The sequence below is a fragment of the Lontra canadensis genome, unplaced genomic scaffold (assembly GCF_010015895.1).
Source record: "Lontra canadensis isolate GAN:19392208 unplaced genomic scaffold, GSC_riverotter_1.0 scaffold18, whole genome shotgun sequence".
NCBI lineage: Eukaryota > Metazoa > Chordata > Mammalia > Carnivora > Mustelidae > Lontra > Lontra canadensis.
The window spans coordinates 14,207,279-14,228,179 of NW_022631012.1; the positions used below are offsets into that span (position 1 = coordinate 14,207,279).

The 20,901-nt window shown below is 36.5% G+C and overlaps 1 protein-coding gene across 1 annotated transcript; it reads left to right on the forward strand.

Annotated features, from left to right (window-relative positions):
• Positions 1–113: 113 nt before the first annotated feature.
• On the forward strand, positions 114–19,199 carry TYW5 (tRNA-yW synthesizing protein 5). Its single transcript, XM_032860139.1, has 8 exons — positions 114–236; positions 4,931–5,085; positions 9,315–9,384; positions 12,060–12,104; positions 13,189–13,326; positions 15,052–15,139; positions 15,527–15,643; positions 18,706–19,199. Exons 1-8 carry the CDS (start codon positions 159–161, stop codon positions 18,960–18,962), a joined length of 948 nt encoding a protein of 315 aa, XP_032716030.1. The 5' UTR covers positions 114–158; the 3' UTR covers positions 18,963–19,199.
• The last annotated feature ends 1,702 nt before the right edge of the window (positions 19,200–20,901 follow it).

Sequence of the window (20,901 nt, forward strand, 5' to 3'; positions counted from 1 at the left end):
TTTTAGCCCCCAGTCTCGCTCTCCGACCAGCCACGCTCGCGCGTCCGCCGCTGCCGCGGGCCTTCTCTCTCCGGCTCGTGTTTCCGGGCGGACGGTATTCTGGGGGACGCGTCAGGCCGGGGTTTCCCGGACTTGCAAGAGGACTGGCGTGAGCCACCATGGCCTGGCAGAGTATCCCGGTGCCTCGGCTTGAGGGCGTTTCGCAGGAACAGTTCGTGCAGCACCTCTACCCACAGGTGAGCCCCTCTCTACCACCTGAGCGGCTCCAGGTTGGTTTCTTGAGACCCAGAGTATGGGGAGGAGGCAGCGGGCGGCTGAGGAAGGTTGGTTGGCTCTGTGGCTAGGGGAGAGGGCGCATGGGGGATGGCGAATGGCTCATCTGCTGAGTTTTCCAGAGAGAACAGCTCCACGTTTGTGGGGAGCAGGATGACAGCGGAGACCTGAGTGCGAGAAGCGCCTTGCTCACTGCGAAGAGTGGCCTCTCTGGGACTCTCTGACGCTCTTTCCGTTACCATGGCAACGAAGGGAGCTTCCCCACCCCCACCCATCTTGTTTCGGGTTTCCTGAAGTTTAGAGGAGGTTTCACCGCCCCGCTGGTGGCGCAAAAGGTGCCTGCTAGTCTCTTCGAGTTGTTGGATTCAGAAGAGCAATTTTTCACTGCCTTGAGCTAAAGGGGGGAGCAGTGGGAATCCTTCAGGAAACTTCCACCGGTCTTGGATTCTAACGAACCTGGGTTCTAGTTCAGGCACTGGACGCTCTTATATGTGCAATTCGAACCTTTGTTCTTTTAGAGAAAACTCAAGAGGAAAATATTAAAGAGAAGTCTTTCTCCTTGCACTGCTTTGTAAGGGAGCCCATCCTTGAGAGAAACTGAGACTAAATAGCCCAGCAGGTATTTAAAGAAAAAATAATCCACAAGGATATAGTTGGTATGCTTACGGTTGATCTCTCCTCTCTCCCCGCAATTTTACTTGATATTTACAAGTAAGAGTACAGTCCTCAGTATTAAAGAAGCAGGAATGAAGTTTTTTCTTTCAGGAGTTGGCAACCTACAGAGAGGATCTAAGCCTTCATTTATTTGTGGATCTAATGCTGGATGGTCTGTGTTGCATCACTGAGTTTCATAAACTGGAAAATTGCAGACAGCACTCTTGTCACAATGTAGTAAAATTAGAAATTAATGAAATGGGAAAACAAGATCTGTCTACTCGGAAACACTAAAGAAAATCTACGAGGGGACATAGTCTTCATATTTTTAACATGTTTAAATAATTAACAGTGTGATAATACGTGCATGAGTAGATAGACCAGAGAAATAAAACCAAAAGTCTGGAGATCTACATATATCCAGAAATAAAGATTTAAGTATGTGATGAAGGTGAGATGTTCAGAATCACTGGAGCAGAGGAATTTTTAAATGAATGATGCTGGGGCAACTGGATTGTCATTGAAAAAATGATAAAATTAGATTTATATCTGACACCATATGCAAGAGTAATCTCTAAATGGATCAGAGATACAACTATAAAAAAAGACTACACAGTACTAGAAGAAAACACGGGTAAATTCTTCTATATTGTGGGCCTGTGAAAGGGCTTTCTAACTATGAAAATTCAGATGTAGTAAAAGATTAACATTTGAATACGTAAAATACAAGCTGGGAAAAAATATTGACAACATGTTTCATAAAAGGGCCATAAAAGCCCGTATATTTAAGAACTTTTAAAAAATACAGGGTGGGGTGTGAAAGGCCAAAAATCTGATAAAATGTGAGCAGTCGACAAAAAAAAAAAAATCAAATGGCCTATAAACATGAAAAGATGTTCAGCTTTCCTAATAAGAGAACTTCAGGCCACACACTGATGTGCCATTTCTTATCCATCATTGGCAAAAAATCAAAAGGCTGATTTTTAGTAATACTACTCTTGGTGAGGCTGTGAAGGAACTGGCACTCTCACACTTTATGCCAAGTGGTACAACCCTTATGGAGGGGAATTTGGTATATCTAATGAAACTGTGTATATGTTTATGATCCAGCCATCCTTTTAGGAGTTTACTTTGATGATTATTGCAAATAACCTAAAAAAAAACTATGCGTAGGAGAGTGATTAAATTACTCATTTACACATGGTATACAAAGCTGTAAAAAAGAATGAGGGAGATTAGCTGAACTGATAGCAGTGATTTCCAGGGTATGTTTTTAAATTAAAAAATCAAATTGCAAAAGAAAATATGTAACATGCCACCTTTTTGTGAAACAAGGGGAAACAAAGAAGTATATATGTTTTTGGTCTCTTTGAAAAAAAACCAAAAAACAAAAAAACAGGAATGATAAGCCAGAAATGAGACTGGTTAACTACAGAGGATGAGTGAATATGGGATAGAAGAATGTGGCTGTGGTGACCCTTTTGTATAGTTTCAACTTTTGGGATCCCATTAATGTTTTACCTTCTAAAGTAATAGTAATAATAAAATTAGCAAGGGTAAGGATGATTGAAAAACCCAAAACTCGGAGGAAGATAAGAAACCCAAGTCACTTTTACATATTAAACAAACATATTAAACACTGAGCTCTAGTTAATAGACTTGCTTTTTATAGTGGTGTGACTTAGCAATTGTAAAAGTACTTACTGTGAATTTATGCAATTTAATTAATTAAAGATGAATCATTGATAGGAGTGAGGTTTCTCATTGTTAAGAGAAAGGGGTTACAAATATATAAGCAAAAATTAAGATGAGTCTTGTGATATAAGATCGGAATTGAGGTATCAGTATTAGAGGTATTATGGTTCATTCATACATATATCCATTGTGTGTGTGTGTGTGTGTGTGTGTGTGTGTGTGTGTGTAGTATATATGTGTGCTTGGAGAGAGAGATAAATAGATACGGTAGCTATATGATACATATAAATACATAGGTGGGGTGAGGGGCTGTGCTCATGCACACGCACGCATATTTGGGAAAAGGGGGAATGAGTATACAGACTTGCACATATTTCCTAGCTCTGTCCACTGAGAAGGCCTGGTAGTAATGATAACCTCAATAGCAATGAACACCTCTAACACCCAGATCATGGTTTCTAAGTAACATTCCCTTTAAAAGAAATCAGAGCTGCTTGAAGAAATGACTGTGGGGCTGGGAATGAAAGAGTATAAGAGGATTCTGGATTATGGGTTTTTTTTGCTATAAAATAAGGAAGTGTTAAGGTAAAAAGTCACAAGAGCCAGCTTGATTTGGATCCTCCTGGCCAAATATAAGATAATTCAAGCATCAAAATTATATCAGTAGATTATAACCAAGTGAATAAAATTAATAGGTGGAGATAAATTAGTTCATTTTGACGTTAGTCAATTAATGTAGAAGATGATGGAGTTTTTAAAAATCATAATTTTTGCCTTCATCATAACAATACTTAATTCAGGAATGAATTACCAGTTGATCAAAATTAATACCATAAATAATAGGGCAAAACATCTTGTGCTGCCTGATGTGTTACACTGAGATGGATACAACATTGCTTCTTTGGTACATTGCTTCTAAAAATGCATTACCCAGGGGCGTCTGGGTGGCTCAGTGGTTAAGCGTGTGCCTTCAGCTCAGGTCATGATCCCAGGGTCCTGGGATCGAGCCCTGCATCAGGCTCCCTGCTTGGCAGGAAGCCTGGTTCTCCCTCTCCCACTCCCCCTGCTTGTATTCCCTCTCTCGCTGTCTCTCTCTCTGTCGAATAAATAAATAAAATCTTTGGGGAAAATAAATACAAATAAAAATGCATAACCTGAATCCAATCATGAAAAAACATCAGATAAACCGAAATTGAAGGACATCCTACAAAATAACTGGTCTATATTTTTCAAAAACATCAAGATCATGGAAGAAGGCAGCTGAGGAACTGTTCAGATTAAGGGACATGGCAACTCAATGCAATGTGGTATCTCAGAAATAGGGGGAAAAAACACTATAAGGAATAATATTAGGATAGTTTGGAAAATTTGGATATGGACTGTGAAGTTGTAGTATTACATCAGTGCTAAATGTAATTTTGATAATTACTCTGTGGCTATGTAAGAAAAGGTCTTTTTTTCAGGAAATATACTTCAGTTTTTGGAGATAAAGGAGTATGTCTGCAACTTACTTAGAAGTAGTTAAGAAAAAATTTAATTATTTTTAGTACTATGTTCCTCTCTATGCACACATAGTGAGAGTGAGAGCAAATTATAAAGTAAATGGGGCAAATGTTAAATTAACAGTTGTTGAACCAGAGTAAAGGGTATATGGGGATTCTTCTTGCAGCTTTCCACAACTTTGGAATAGTATCAAAATAAAAAATTATGAACAGTATTTGACTATAAAATACAAATTTTAATCATCATTTATATTTTGTCATAAATAACACTTGTGACAATGCCTTTTTTTTTTTTTTAAGGTTGACTGATTTGAGAGAGACAGAGTAAGTGTGAGGGTGGGGAGAGCAGAGGGAGAAAGAGAATCTTGAGCAGACTCCCCCTTGAGCACTTGAGCCCAGACGTGGGCCTCAATCCCATGATCCATGAGATTATGACCTGAGCTGAAACCACTAGTCAGATGCTCAACCGACTGAGGCACCCAGCCACCCTGAAAATGCTTTAAATAATGTTCAGATTTCTGGTTCTCAGCTACTGATGGTACTGCTGTTTCATTTAGTTTGTTTTCCTAATGTTAAAGTTTCATTCCAAGTTTATTACATTGCTGTTATCCTGCTCTATAGCATGCATTGTCGAAAGGTGTGAGTTTGAGTGTTTTAGGATCAAGAATAATTTAATTGTTTTTGTCCTTCTATGGCCAAATAATATAATTAATATATAATATAATATAAATAATAATATAAATATAATTCCGGATATATTGTTCATTTTCCCTAATTTTTGGTTGTATGCTGTTCCCCACTTACAGAGAAAACCCCTGGTGTTGGAAGGAATTGACTTGGGGGCATGTACAAGCAAATGGACAGTGGATTACCTGAGCCAGGTTGGAGGGAGAAAAGAAGTAAAGGTTCATGTCGCCGCAGTTGCCCAGATGGACTTCATTAGTAAGAACTTTGTGTATAGGTATTTTCTTCTGAGGTTTACTCTGGGACTACAAGTAACTTATTTTGAACCTTGCAGATATTTTTGTCTTATTTTACAAAGACTGTATGGCATTTCCCCTTTTGGCTACTTTGATACCGTCACAGAATAGCTTTGTAATTTTAAAGAATAGCTTTTAAAAGACACGGATTCTGAGTTCACACAGTTATAGAAAGACATTTTCTAAGACCATTTTTTTCAAATAGGGTATTTGGCTTATAGCTTCTGGAGCTATGGAAGGAACTGGATTTCTGTAACTGGTGTTAGAGTGCCTCTAACATTGGGTGTGCTATCCTCACTCCTGCTTCATTAATTAGTAGATCTGACCTCATTAGTAATTGTTATAGAGTAATGAACTCTAAAGTTTTCCCTCATAACCTATTCTGATTTTTAATGCTCTTATTTTTAGAAGATTTTCTAATTCATAATTGTGACAGATACATAAGCCATGTTTTCTTTTTCTGCCCTCTTCAGAAATAAAGGACAGGTAGTTGTTATGTTTGATACAGTTTTTCATCAACTTCAATGCTTTGAAAAAAAAAAATCACACTAAATTTTCTCTTTTGACAAAATAACCTTTAATACTTTTAATTTCCCTTGTGGTTGTCATTTTATGCTTTGGGATGTCTTAAAAGTAAAAAAGATAGTTAAACACTGCTGAATGTTCAAACTTGAAAGTTTTAAACGTTGTAATCTTATAAATAACGTTATTTATTCCCATGTTTCATTAAAAATGCTAAAAAACAAATTATATTCTGGGCATGTGCAGTTTCCAGCAAATTCAGTCTATTGAAAAACCATGTAGTTCACAAAAGAGTGATTTTTAAAGAAAGGTGGTTCTCACTGTTCGTTCCAGAGTTTAGAGATGAGTTAAACAGAGCTTCTAATGTCCAGAGCCTTTCCTTTCTCATTAGAGTTTTCCAGGCTCATATAGCAGCTTGCCAAAGTATTTCTTAGTTTTTGATCCTTTGAATGTTCACCATTATAGTTTTCGTTTTTAATAGGCCGTGAATTGAATTTAATTGCTGTAAGTTTTTCTAAGTGTAAGAACTTTTCATTTTTTATTAAATCAAAAAGGTGGAAGAAAGTGCTGGAATGGTGAACATTTTTAAGCCAGCAGTTAATGATGTTTATTTTCCAGAGAGTCCAAAGCCATAACAAATGGGTATTGAAACTTCATCTTGAATTGCTTTGCTGTTTTGTCATGTTCCATAAACTTTTCAAAACTTGTTTTTGAATCACATATATTATGTAATAGTTCCTATCCCAGCTTTCTTCAAGCCTTTCACTGGAGCTACTGAAGAGTTGCAAGATTATTTTTTTAGTGCAAGAAAAAAAAATAGATTTAGTCATTGTTGGCAGTTACCAGGGAGTAGGAAAGAAGGGAGGCATCTAGGTCAGAAAGGGTCTAGAAGGAAGAAATCCTACACGCATAAATCATTGTTATCACTTCAGTTCCAGGTTGCATTTCTGCTTACTTAAATATTTGAAGAGCAATACATTTCCAGGTCTTAGCTTTTACTTCTTTCTTCTTGGTGGCTCTCAGAACCGGGGTACTATGCGTGAGAGTATTGTGCGGTAAGAATACTGTTGGTATTCTTATGGTCATAGATCTAAAGAAATAAATCAGTTTGACTCTTACAGCTTTAATTGCTTCTATCACATCATCTAATCCCTTTCATCATCCTGCTCTTATTATTTATTATACTTTCATTAATCCTGATCTTGATTTTGCAAAGCAGCCTTTGCAAATGAGAAACAGGACGGTGCGAGATTTTTTTTTCTTTTTCTTAATGTTGCTAACTACTTTTGTCCTGCTGAGGGGTATATTACCATTGTTATTAACCCCACCACTTGTCCTTTACTGAGTGCTTACTATATACCAAGTACTGTGCCATGCATCCTAGATCATATATTAGTCATTTAATTTAGAAAGTCTGTGAGGTACTTTTTTGTTTGTTTGTTTTGTTTTCAATAATTATACAGTCGAGAAAATGGAGGCTTAAAAACATTAAGTAACTTACCCAAGACCATACGGCTTGAAATAATGGAACCAAATTTGTACCCAAATTAGCCTGACTCCACAGAACCCATGATCCTAACCCCCTCTTTGATACTACCTCCCTTACTGGTCTGTTTACCAGTCCAGACAGATGGAACTTAAATGGCAAATGTCCTTTTTTTGAAACATGCATGGGATAGATTAAATCCTTGAGTCTAAGGAATTCCCAATTCCTACCTCATTTCCTCTTCTCTTAGCTTTGCTTCTACAGCTCTGACAGGCGCCATTACCCAAGGGAAAAAACTGCTGAGAGCACTCAAGTTCTGCTTTTCGGGGTTGAGTTACTCTGTCTGCCCTGTTCTTAGAAAGGTCTTGAAACACTTTAGAGTTTTCAACTAGTATCTAGTGCAAAGATAAGCCGAGGCAACTGCACCAAATTAGGGATATCTCTGGACCGGAGAGGCTTCCGTATTTTCCCCAAACTCTTCAGAGTTGCTTTAGTAGGAATGAAGGGTTTGTGATGAGGTAAGAGATGGAAAACATTGCATAGGAGGATGCCAAGTAAATTTGTTGATACAGTTAATTAGAAACTGTAGCAGCAAATTGGTCTTCAGGTGGCAGACTCCTTTCTTCTCTCTTGCAGTGCTCACTCTTACACATAATCATCAGCAGTGTCCTCAAGTTCAGATTGACATTCATGTCCACAGGACCCACTAGTCCATAATCTGGCAACAGATTCACTTAGCTTTACACAGGAATCCACATTCTAGCCGTATAGTATCAGTGGGAGTCCTTACACCAATCCAGGAGCCATTTTTTTGGTTCACCAAGTGACAGCTTACTTGCAAGGGAACATGACTATAAAGATGGGTATAGAAACACCTTGGCTAAATTAAGCCAACTAGTCCATAGAAACCAATGACATGAAATGGCCCATGAAATTTAGTTTCTAGGTTCCTCCAAGGGAGAAACTCAATGACAAGAGTTACACCACACAGGGAAGCCATATCTTTCCCTTCTTAACAAATATTTATAATCCACGCATCGACCTTTCAGTTTAGACATAGTTCATCCATTAGGGGTCATTTTTTACAAGAAACAATGTTAACTGATATCACAGGTGACACTCTACATTTATCTTAACTCAGCAGGTTTCTACAAAAGCATTGCTAGGAAAAGGGTAAGCCCAAGGTCATCTTCTTACAGAGGAGAAAGGGTTTTTGCTAACCTTTTCTCCCCACTTCCTCGGTACAGAGTTCAAGTGGAAAGATACTTGGTGGTAAGAGTGAAAAGACTAAAAGAAAAAAAAGAGAAAAGACTTCTACTCTTAATCAGAGGTTTGGCGGCTGGAGTGCAGTGAGGGTTAGGGGGAGAGGCTTTTGACTCAGATGCTTTTTAGGAGGTCATTGTCTTGATGTTACTATTACCAACTTCATGTCAGGGTCCGTCCGTACTTCTGCTTCTAGGATGGTGAAGGGACAGGATGAGAACCAGAAAAATGGTAGCCTCCAGGCTCAAGAGTGACATAAAAGGAAACGACTGCTTATGTGATGTTCAGCTCTGTTTACCACAAGGGAAGGAGATAGCCATTTGAACAGAAATAATGAAGAAGAATAAAACTTGGTCACTTCCCTGAATTCTCCTTGAGGTATTCCTAAGACTTCAAATGACAGAGTGGTGAAGGAGAGTGAGAGCAGGGCTGTGAGCTTCTGTTTCCACTGGTAGTGCCAAAAGGCAGGAAGATGAGTGAGAGAGTGAGGACTTGATCTCTCTGGACCATTTGCCTGGGGTCTCTTCCAAAGGGGCACTTTGTAGTTTGTCCCATTCCACAGTCTCAAGACTTGTTTTGCCATGACACTTGAAGTATCACATTTGAAAGTTTGTGTATATCCAGAGGTAACCGGATACCACAGTAATATTTTTCTAACAGTAACTTGGAATAGGAGAGTATTGACATAAGAAGGATTCATCTGTCGCATAGATTTAAAAGTCCTTAATTTTTGAAATTGTAATTTTAGACAGTCTAGGTCAAATAGAAAGGACCTAAAAGAATTTTGAAAATTTAGAATTCCACATAATAGGTTATGATTAAATTACAGCTATTATAAAACAGCAAAGCATATACAACTGCAACAAGCCTATATGTATAGTGATAAGGGTATTTACTAGTTGATTTATTGAGTCCAAGGCTTCTTTGTATTTATTTCAGAACTTTACCTTTTGATAAGTTGGTTCAGAGGGCAGCTGAAGAAAAGCATGAAGAATTCTTTATTTCAGAGGTAACTGATTTGAACCTATTTTCTTTAGAAAACATTAATATGTATATATTAGGTGGATTTTCTTAAACAAGAATATTAGATATAAAAGGGTTGTAGCCTTCTCTGAGAGCTATTTTTAAGGTTTGGGTTTGTATGCCAGTAGATCTAGTCTTGCTATTTATTAGATCTCAAACCTTGGCCAAATTATTTTTCTGTGCCTCAGTATACTCACCTATAAAATGGGAACAGTTAAAGTACCTATTTAATAAGGTTTCTGTGACAGTTAACTAAATAAAATCTGTAGAGTACTTAGCACAATGCATGACATGTAGAAACTACTCCCTAAATGTTAGCGATTAATCATACTTTTTCTGAATATGCTTTGTTCTGGGGTGCCTGGGTGGCTCAGTCAGTTAAGCGGCTGCCTTCGGCTCAGGTCACGATCCTGGGGTCCTGAGATTGAGACTTTCATTGAGCTCCCTACTCAGCAAGGAGCCTGCTTCTTCCTCTACCTCTACCTGTTGCTCCCCCTGCTTGTGCAGTCTCGCCGTTAAAAAAAAAAAAAAGGAAAGAAAATGCTTTGGTCTGATGTGCAAAGTTCAAATGCCAAAGGAGAACTTTATTTTCATATCATATTGACCGTCAGACTACTTTTATATTTTATTTTTGTTATTATCAATGTGACTTCTGTTGTATTTGTTATAATATTTGTCCAGGATTAAATGCAGAAGAATTCTATTTATTTACATTATAATCCAGTTTTAAATAATTCAATTTAAATAGCTTGAGATAAAACATTGAGGCTTATATATATATTTTTTTTTAAAAAATTCACTGTTATCTCAAAAGCACATTTTAAAAATGAACTGCTTTTCAAGCTTTGAATAAAGCTGTTGTCTGCATTTGAGCCAGCTGGGCTGTTGGCCAGTTTGGTAGTGACAGGTGCTGCCTGCTCACCGTTGTCTCAACAGGTAGTGGTTACACTAGATGACCACGAAGATGAGATTCTGTGGTATGATTAGATTGTCTCCTGAAACTCACAGAGTTAATGGAATCAGTTAATCAGATACCTGAACTAACAGTGTATATTCTTTTATATACTTTCCATAATCTTTAGACATAAATCCTTTATCTTGTGTCTCTTGTTTCTTTTACTTCACTTGACATCTCATGGCTCTTTAAATCTGTGCTGCTCATTACATTTCCCTTGGACAGGAAAGTTCCAAAGGGCAGCTGACTATACATATATATTTACATCTTAAAATGATGGAAGTATGTCAATAAGATGAACATAGACTGTCAGTTCAGTCTTCCAGGAAGCAGGTGTTAAGATGGAATTAGGAGTGCCGATAGGTTTGTTGGAGAATAATACCTCTGAAAGGAACGGGGGGGGGGGGGGGGGGGTTTGGGTAGGGGGAAGCCGTCAGAAGGTGCCAGAGATCGATGGACTCTCCCAGCTTATGCTGGAACTCCTAAGCAAAGGCTGCCTGTTAGAGGAGTCTCGTGTGGGTGGCAGTGTCTAAGCCTTTCATGTCTTGCTCAGTCAGCGGTTGGGGCTGCCCCAAGAAAAGCCTCGAAAGGCTCTTGAAAGGCTGAGGTGGACCTGGAAGAATTAATAGCTGGTAGCCAGAAGATAATCACACTCTTTGCAGCTAGCAATGAATTCTTTCTTGAAGGGGTTCTGAGCAGTGCACCTCATGAGTCTTTTTTTTTTTTTTTTCCAATCCTGAAATGTTAGAACTGGTAGAAAACTTTTAGAATTTTGAAGAACATACTTTGAAACCTATTTAGCCAATAATGAATTTATAGAAATTATCTGGTACTGCTTAAAAATAGAAAAACACTGGATCTGAGAATAGAGTTAAATTTTTGGTCATAAATTTATAATATGTTAAAGTAAATAACATGGATTTTTGAATGTTGTGTTATAGTGGTCAGTGTAGGTATATATAAAAGAGGCAGAATTCTTGAGTTGGATTGCCCTTGTGCTTGACCCAGCATCTCAGTTCTCCTGTTTCTTAGAGGAAATGCAAACAACAGTAGTGCTTTATAATTCAAACAGTTCCCTCTTATAGCTACTCAGTGAAGGTCAATGGGCAGTTTTTTCAATTCAAGTATCAACATAAATGTACTACTCTGAAATGACTTTTTTTTTTTGAAATGACATATTTCTAATTCATACATGAGCAGACTGTAAAGGATTTGGCTTGAGAATTTATATGTCCATGGTAGGCTTAATTTGGTAAAATGCAGTGTTCCAGATTTTTAAAAAAATGTATTACTGAAAGTATAATTATCTTATTTATCATCTATTCTACATTTGCATTATATTAACAAGTTTGTTATTGACCTCAACAATACCTGGAGACCATGTATGTTTTACAAATGAGAATTCTTTTAAGACTTGCTGTTAAGAGTCTAAATAATTTAAAGTGCAAATTAAGCATTCTGTTTTAGATATAGTAGGTGTGTGTTGCCTTTCATATTTATGTAATATTTTATGGATCCAGTCATTATTACACGCAGCCTATAAAGACATTTCTTCATATGGCCACCAGAGAGCATTAGTAGAAAGGGTAAGAAGACGGAACTGTTTCAAAAATAACTGGGTTAGATTTTAAAACTCATTTCCTCTGTCTTTACTTTCTATTATTTTTATATGAATATTTATGTTACTTTTCTTTCGGGTGTTTAAGGATGAGAAGTACTACCTACGGTCGCTTGGGGAAGACCCTAGAAAGGTAAGAATTCTGAATGTAAAATAAAGGCTTAAAACCTAATGGATGCGTATATTTAAACTGGCACTGTGGTTTTTATACTTATTGCCTGACATATGACCTTTTTCTTCTTTTTCTCATTCTTTTCTCAATGATTTCTGCCCCTGAATAAGAAGTAAAGTTATTAGCGGGTTCCTGAGTAGCTCAGTCAGCTGAGTGCCCAACTCTTGATTTTCACTCAAGGTTATGATCTCAGGGTCCTGGGATCAAGCCCTGAGTCAGGCTCTGCACTCTGCAGTGAGTCTGCTTGAGGATTTTCCCTCTCTCTCTCTGCCCTTCCTCTGCCCCTCCCCTGCTCGCTCTCTCTCTAAAATAAATAAGTGAATCTTTAAAAGAAAAAAAGAAGTAAAATTATTAAAAGTTGATTATTTGTTAAGTAGGACCATAGTATCTTAGTGTTTAAAGTCATCTCCTCTAGTCTCAACACAATTAAAAAATCCTTTCTACTATATTTTACAGATAGCCATTCAGCTAATAAAATATAACCTAAATTAATTATTAAAATACGGAATAATTTACTAATACAAGCTTTGACATGTATTCAGAGTCATATTAATATGGTGCAATGTTAGGGAATGGTCCCTAAAATGATTAAGTAAGATTCTGTTTTTTCCTTTTTCTGTCTCCATTTAGTTCTTTAACTTCTTTCAGCCTCTTCCCTCGGTAAAACCCACAGGTTTAACATAGTTGATAACGTTCAGATTGTTGACTGCTAAATTTTAAATCCTTGTTATTGGACAAGTGTATGATTGTTGTCTAAATAGGAAGAACCTATTAATGAAGCATGTTAAGCTTAACGATCCTAATGGCATTGAGTCTGCAGCCTGCCACATAGTCTGTTATTCCTTCATTTGAAAGCTCATGTGTTGACTGTGGTCCCTTACTAGTGTTTTACAGCAGTGAACAGAGTTTTACCCCATTCCTCCTTAATACCATGGAATCTGATGGCAGTCTGAGATAAAACAAACATTACATAAATATTGAATTTATTATTAACATTGAAATTGCAATTATTGTTAAAATTCTTACCATGTTTCTCTCAATGCAGGATGTTGCAGATATCAGAAAGCAGTTTCCTTTGCTGGAAGGAGATATTAAGTTTCCAAAATTTTTCAAGGAGGAGCAGTTCTTCTCCAGTGTTTTTCGAATTAGCTCACCAGGATTACAACTTTGGACCCACTATGATGTATGCTACATAAATGAGAAATCTGAAGCTACAGTAGATATTTAGTCTTTAGAGACATAGCATTTACAGTTTCAACTTTCTGTAGATTACCCTAAAGATCTTGCAGACATAATTTGCTGAAACATGAGATTTGAAAACGGGCTCTGCAAGTTGGTGATATGGGAATAAATTATTTAATGCCGTAGCCTAGTTAGTGTCTCACATTTGCATTGCTCTGTGATAGTGTTCTCGATTTATTATATTGTGTGTGTGTGTGTGTGTGTGTGTGTGTGTTTTATGAAGCGGATTTTGAGTATGTGAAAAATGGCCATCAGATGAGGGGGAAAGTTGTACAAGTGGAAAAAGCAGTAAGGTTGTGACAATGAGGATGTGGAAATGATATACATAACTAGATGGAACTGTTATTCAAGAGAAAGCACAAGTTTGTGGAGAGCCATTTCCAGGTATAAGAATTCGGGGATTTCTGATGGCCTTAGATTATACATCCCTTGAGAATGTGAAATGTACACTGTATTTGTTGAGCAGGAAGATGTATAGAATATTGCCCCTGATCATTTACTCTATGGTATTATAATTTTACTTGCTTAAATATATGCATATAAATATTATAAACACATTAAAAGTATAATATTGTGTATGGTTTGGTATTGGGTAGAGAAATATAGGAAGCTAAAGCAATACCTAATAGGTTTCTAAAGATAATTTTTAAAAAAAACTCTAAATCAAGCTATATTAAGTTTTATGTTATAATTCAGCAGAGGACCCCTTGGGAGGATTTTAACATAACTAATTAAATGAGATAAACATAAATTCTTAGCTTATTTTTTAAAGGTTTTACATAAATGATAGAGTGAAAAAATGATGTGGTAACTTAAATAAATTTTTAATTGTATTGTGTGACTTAAATTTTAACTAGTATCACTTTTATCTAGATTTATAATAGAATTCTATACAGCTTTTCTTACATTAAAAATAAGTCAAAGGAATGCTTGTTATGTAGTTAAGGTTTACATAAGAAAAGGGTTAGTAATGAAAATTGCTTAGGTAGAAGTGATATGTAAATAATTATGAATATATCTTGCTTAGTATGTATTTTAATTCCTTGGCTGAGAATTACATATCTCTGCCTTTTAACATTTTCCACAAAGTGCAGAAATAGTTAAGATTACTCCATTAATAAGTACATCAAGAAAATTTGCCAGGTTATAATCCTATAGAAATAATTTAGAAATGAAGATGCCGGCAAATAAATTATGGTTGCCCATATATATTTAAAGAGTTTTAACTTAATTAAGGGTTGATTACAGCAGTTAACCTTGTGTTGTTTTCCCAAGGTCTAACTACCTTGGGAAAAGGTAGTTATTTCCCAAGTGCTTTCAGTCTGTTGCCTGATATTGGCTATCTAGCATTCCTTGATAGATAAGTATGAACTAACCAAGGAGAGCCCTCTGTGTCAGAGTGGTGGGGCAGAGGCAAATAGTGCTCAGATTTCCTGATGGCTTGCCAGGCTTTTCCATTTTAAGGCGGTGCTGCAGGAACATCCTTAATGAAGGTACAGCTGTATTTACAGTACAAATGTTTGTATTGTTAGAATATTAGTATAAGTGTTTTAGATAATGTGAGTCAAGTCTCTAGGATTTACATTTAACTGTTTGGAATATACCATTGGTTCTGTTTATTTAAATTTTAGATATTGCTTCTCCGTAAGTTCTTATTGTCCTTCAGGTCATGGATAACTTCTTAATACAAGTGACAGGAAAAAAGCGTGTTGTGCTCTTCAGTCCTCGAGATGCCCAGTATTTATATTTATCAGGTACTTTTCTTTTAGGTTTGTATTTCTGAAGTCTAGTCTGTTCAGTTACACTTTTTGGGAAACCTCTTTATTTTCATAGAAAAACATCTAAAGGCTTCTTTCTAAATGAAGTATTTGTGTTCTCCATGTGTACATATGTAATGATAGGCTATATGAACAATGAAATTTTCAGGTTTTCTTAATTATAGTACATGAATGTCAGTAGTCATAAAGGATGGATCATTGAAAATCATCTTAGGTTTCAGGAGAATAGTAACGGTTCTTACATTGTGGATACAATAAATAATGGTACAGAGAAGAATACATTTTCAAGTCTATATTTGTGGTTACCTTTTAAGACATGCTAACTTTGCTTACTCTGTATTACTCTTTTTTGGAACTTTTAAGGTACTAAATCAGAAGTGCTGGATATAGATAACCCAGACTTAACTAAATATCCACTGTTTTCCAAGGCTAGAAGGTATGAATGTTCCCTGAAAGCTGGAGATGTATTATTCATTCCTGGTAAGATTTCTAGACCTCATTCATTTCCTTTTTATAAAATCTATGCTCTGTCACTCATCCATTACATGATTTTTTGAGTACAGAAGTGTATGTTACATGTTTTCTGTCCTATACAAGTTGATTTTTATATATAGCTGTGTATGTGTGTTTAAAGTATGCTTGAGCAAATTCTTTTTTTTTTTTTAAGATTTTATTTATTTATTTGACAGAGATCACAAGCAGGCAGAGAGGCAGGCGGGGGCTGGGGAAAGTAGGCTCCCCACCGAGCAGAGAGCCCAATGCTGGGCTCTATCCCAGGACCTGAGATCATGACCTGAGCCGAAGGCAGAGGCTTAACCCACTGAGCCACCCAGGTGCCCTGCTTAAGCAAATTCTTATAAAATTAACAATCTTGATTTTCAAAAGCAATCTATAATATAACATTATACTCTTAAGTTATATTGTTAAATGACATCAAACAAGGTATTTTATAACTGGGAAAAGATTATACCTTGTTGTTCTTTTTAATCATTTCTAAAATATTTGCATATTGGGATGCCTGGGTGGCACAGTGGGCTAAGCGTCCGACTCTTGTTTGGCTCAGGTCCTGCCTGATCTCAGGGTTGTGAGATTAAGCCTCACATTGGGCTCTGCACTCAGCACAGAGTCTGCTTAAGACTTTCCCCTCCCTCTCTCTGTCTCTCTAAAATAAATAAGTAAATCTTAAAAAAAAAATTGCATATTTTAGAACTAAGTCACTTAAGTATTTGCCAAGAAATGGTAAGTGTATTTCAAAGCCAAAACAGATTAGAGATTTTATTAAATATCAAATTGTTATAATCCCAACACCTATGATGTCTTATGTGTGCATTATTTTCTAGGGTTTGAATTAGTATCACTTAATTTCTTTGTACAATAACTAGGTATTCGTTTTTATTAGTGATGTAATGAACATCTATAATTATTCAAAAGTGAATACCTTACGATTATAAAAACCATAATTAAGATTAAAGGAATGTGTTAACAAATTGTTTGTATATTCACATTTCTCATATTTAAGTTAATACATTTTTAATCATTAATACCTCACCTGGGTGGCTCAGATGGAATAAGCATCTGCCCTCGGCTCAGGTCATGCTCTTAAAGAGTCCTGGAATAGAGCCCCATACCTGGCTTCTAGCTCAGCGGGGAGTCTGCCTCTCCTCCCTCTGCCTCTCCCCCTTGTCTGTGCTCTCTCTTTCAAATGAATAAATAAAATTTAGGGGGAAAAATGCCTCTTTTTCAGTGACAGAATTAAGAAAAAAAGTATTAATAAAAATATGATGATCCCATTTGGGGCTATATTATAAATTGCTTGAGGATAAGGAACTATATTTTAGCAATCTTTGTATTCTCCAAGGGGCCTGATACAATGTCTTTAACATAATTGTCTATAAAAATTTGATACATTAATTTCTTACTCTGATTTTTTTATAAACAGTCAACACACTAGTCTTTAAATCCATTAGTATTGCCTAAATTTTTTGGTTTCATATTTTCAGAGAATGGTTAAGAGCTTTGCAGTTTCTCTTACTCTGTATAAAACTTAAAAAAAAAGCCAGAAATACTTAACATTTGCATATATTTTGAAATAAAAGCAAAACCCCCATCTTTGCATTTAAATTTAACAGAATGGTTAGCTTTTTTTCATGTTGTATTGAATGAGGAGAAAGATTCTGAAAAAAAGAATAGTTAAGATTAAATCCATGTTTGAAACTAGTTTTGCAAATCAAAATATTTTAAGCTTTTGTTTTTCCTAGAGCACTCTTAGAATGAGTTTGTTTCTAAAATTTAGCATCTTGTAAATCTTACTTTTTCCCATTCATAAAATTAAACATTTTTTGATGTGACTAATATTTTTTTTTAAGATTTTATTTATTTATTTGAGAGAGAGTACTGAGGCTTGAGGGCAGAGGGAGAGTGAGAAGCAGACTCCCCACTGAGCAGGGAGTCCCACTCAGGGCTCCATCCCAGGACCCTGAGATTATGACTAGAGCAGAAGGCAGACCAGATGCTTAACGGACTGAGCCACCTAGGTGCCCCATTTACATTCCTAGTATTTCGTCTTGGTTATATTGTGATGTTGCTTTCATATTCCTATAGCACCTATAGTCTGAAAACATTTAGACTCAATTGAAAACAAAGAAATAAACGTTCTAGAGGAAGTGAAGAATTAATTAGCTATATCATATGATAGTTTATTCATCTTCTCCACCACCAAAATATTTGCTTTAGTTTTATATACTTACTATACAGGAGCCGAAAGAAATATGACATTTATAATTGCATTCCAAATAGAAGTATAAAACTAAGGAGGCTACAATGAGTGCAAAATTAAGCAAGTTAGAAAACCAAATGCAAGGGCGCCTGGGTGGCTCAGTGGGTTAAGCCTCTACCTTCAGCTCAGGTCATGATCTCAGGGTCCTGGGATGAGCCCCGCATCAGGCTCTCTGCACAGCAGGGAGCCTGCTTCCCCCTCTCTCTCTGCCTGCTTCTCTGCCTACTTGTGATCTCTCTCTTTCTCTGTTGAATAAATCAGTAAAATCTTAAAAAAAAAAAAAGAAAAGAAAACCAAATGCAGCTTGAATGGGACATCTGAGAACAAAAGTATTGTGCTGAGGCAGAAAAGGTCAAAGATACTCCTCAAATAATTGAAATGTTCTGTGTACAAAAAGTAAACATTTTTAATGTGGTTGTATGACTCAGGAAGTGTAAACAAGTAACACAAAACATAGCCCCAAATTACAGAACTACAAAACAAATATAACTTCATTATGTCTTTCAAGTTAAAAGGAAAAATTGCTGTTTCCAAAGGTTTTAAAAGTAGGGTTGTGTTATTGACACTTTAAATTGGTTGGCAATTCATAAAAGTTAAAATGATTCTGTTAAAAGCTGGGAGTGTGCTAACGAAGGGATCTAGTTACAAGAATTTTGCATTGGCTATATGCAATTTGTGATATTTCGCTGACATTTTGGGTTTGTTTTTTTTTTTTTTACTCTAGGTTTTATTTTTAACTTTTTTTTTTTCTTTAAACTTTCTCCAGCTTTATGGTTCCATAACGTGATTTCTGAAGAGTTTGGAGTGGGAGTGAATATCTTTTGGAAGCACCTTCCATCTGAATGCTATGACAAAACAGATACCTATGGAAACAAAGATCCTACAGCAGCATCAAGAGCTGCACAAATTTTGGACAGAGCTTTAAAAACACTGGCTGGATTACCAGAGGAATACAGGGACTTCTATGCACGGCGAATGGTCTTACACATTCAAGATAAAGCCTATAGCCGAAACTTTGAGTAAATAATGAAGTGGATGCCATGAATACAAACTTGTAAATACAGTTCAGCTCAAATACTGGAAAAATATCACCACATATAAATTATTTTTTTAGAAGATTCATTCCTTGTTAAAATAGGAAGGAAAAGCCCGAGATTTGTAGATTAAATAAATATGAATTGGTGTTTATGTGGCTTCTATTTAATACAGATTGTTATGGTTCAGACTGCTATCCTTGCTGGGACCACTCGAGCTTTCAGATGCAAATAACTGAAAATCCAACTGAAAATGACTTAATGAAACGTACTGAATCGTTACGCAGAAGTCTACTAACAGAACGGCGCTGTAGTAGTTCTGCCCCAGTGATTGAGTGCGATCACCAAGAGCCCGGGTTTCCTCCCTTTTTCAACCGCAGCCCTGGCACCATCCTAAGGCTGGCTACCCTTGTCATGGGATGATGGCCAGTAGCAGTTTGAGCCACGCGCATCTCCATTTACATGCAGTGGGGGAGTCAGCCGGATTCCAAGGGCCTTCTCTTAATATGCAAAAGCTTTCCCGGGATTTGCCACCAGATCCTTGGGTCTCATTGATTTAAAGGAGCTTAGACCTCTCCATCCCTGAGTCAGTCACTGGGAAAGGGTATGGAATAACCCTTAGTCCAGCTGGTTCTCTAGTTCAGAACGCTCTTCCTCTGAGGCACATGAGGTATATATGGGGACAGCATGGATCATTTTTTAAATCAGGATTCAGATTAGGGAAAAAGGTGAGCAGCCGTTATCTACTACATTTGTCTTGTAAATTTTTTATTTTTTTAAAGATTTTATTTGATGGAGAGAGAGAAAGTACAAGCAGGGGGAACAGCGGGGAGAGGGAGAAGCAGGCTCCCTGCTGAGCAGAGAGCCTGGCCTATGTCTCCATCCCAGGACCCTGGGATCAGACATCTGTATGACTGACTGAACCTACCCAGGCACCCCCTTTTGAGCTTTTTAAAAACACAGATGTCTAGGCCCCAACTTTGTAGATTTTGATTTAGTATATTTGGGGTTTGGTATAGTATTTGTATTTGGTAAACCTCATAGGTCTTGATGTATAATCAGGATTAGAACGATTGGATCAGATGATAGTGATTTGGATTATTAGTTTTGTGATTCATCCAAAACATGTTTAATCTGATCCTGGTTTTTCTTGGCACTCAATGTCAGGCCTGCCTCTTTTTTCAGTTTTTCAATGTCAGAAAATACTCAAATCTGTCTTAATTTTAATTTATACCTATAGCTAAACTTCAACCCAGTTAGTTTTCCCCACTAGATGCTTTTCCACCTATCCCTTTTTTAGAGAAATTATTTTTTTAAGAAGAAATACAGGAGAGATCCCAGTAATGTTGTCATCGTTGAAGACAATGAGCCATTGTATGTGTTTCTGTGCCATTCTTTGTTTTGCACCTAGTAATCTATTACAATGTCATTGAAGAAAGACTAGAAATATTTACTGAATGCAAATGTGCTCATCTAAAGTAATCTGAGTGCATCAAGTTGGTGCATTTTAATTATGAAGAAAATAATTTTCTCTGTTAAAATAATTCACCCATTCATATCCTATGTTTGGAGTTGGATTAATTTCAGGTATTAAAAACAATATAATAAATAAGAGAGGAAAAATACATAAAAAGTTATTTTGAACTTCCTAGTTGTCTTTAGGAAGAGAGATTAAAGTTACTCAGGTCAAAAAGTGAAAAGACGGTCTGTTAGAAAAGGAATTGTTACATTCAATTTAATTATTAGTTGGGTTTTTTTTTTTCATTTTTGGTTACTTCTTAGATTAAGTAAAGAAATTCTTTAATGATTCTTTTTCCTTTGGGAAGAAAAAAAAAGATAAAACCTCTGTTAGCTTGAACAGTACTTACAGTCAGCTTTTAAATAAACCCTCCTTGGTTTTCTTTTTTTAAAAACCAGTAAGAGAATCA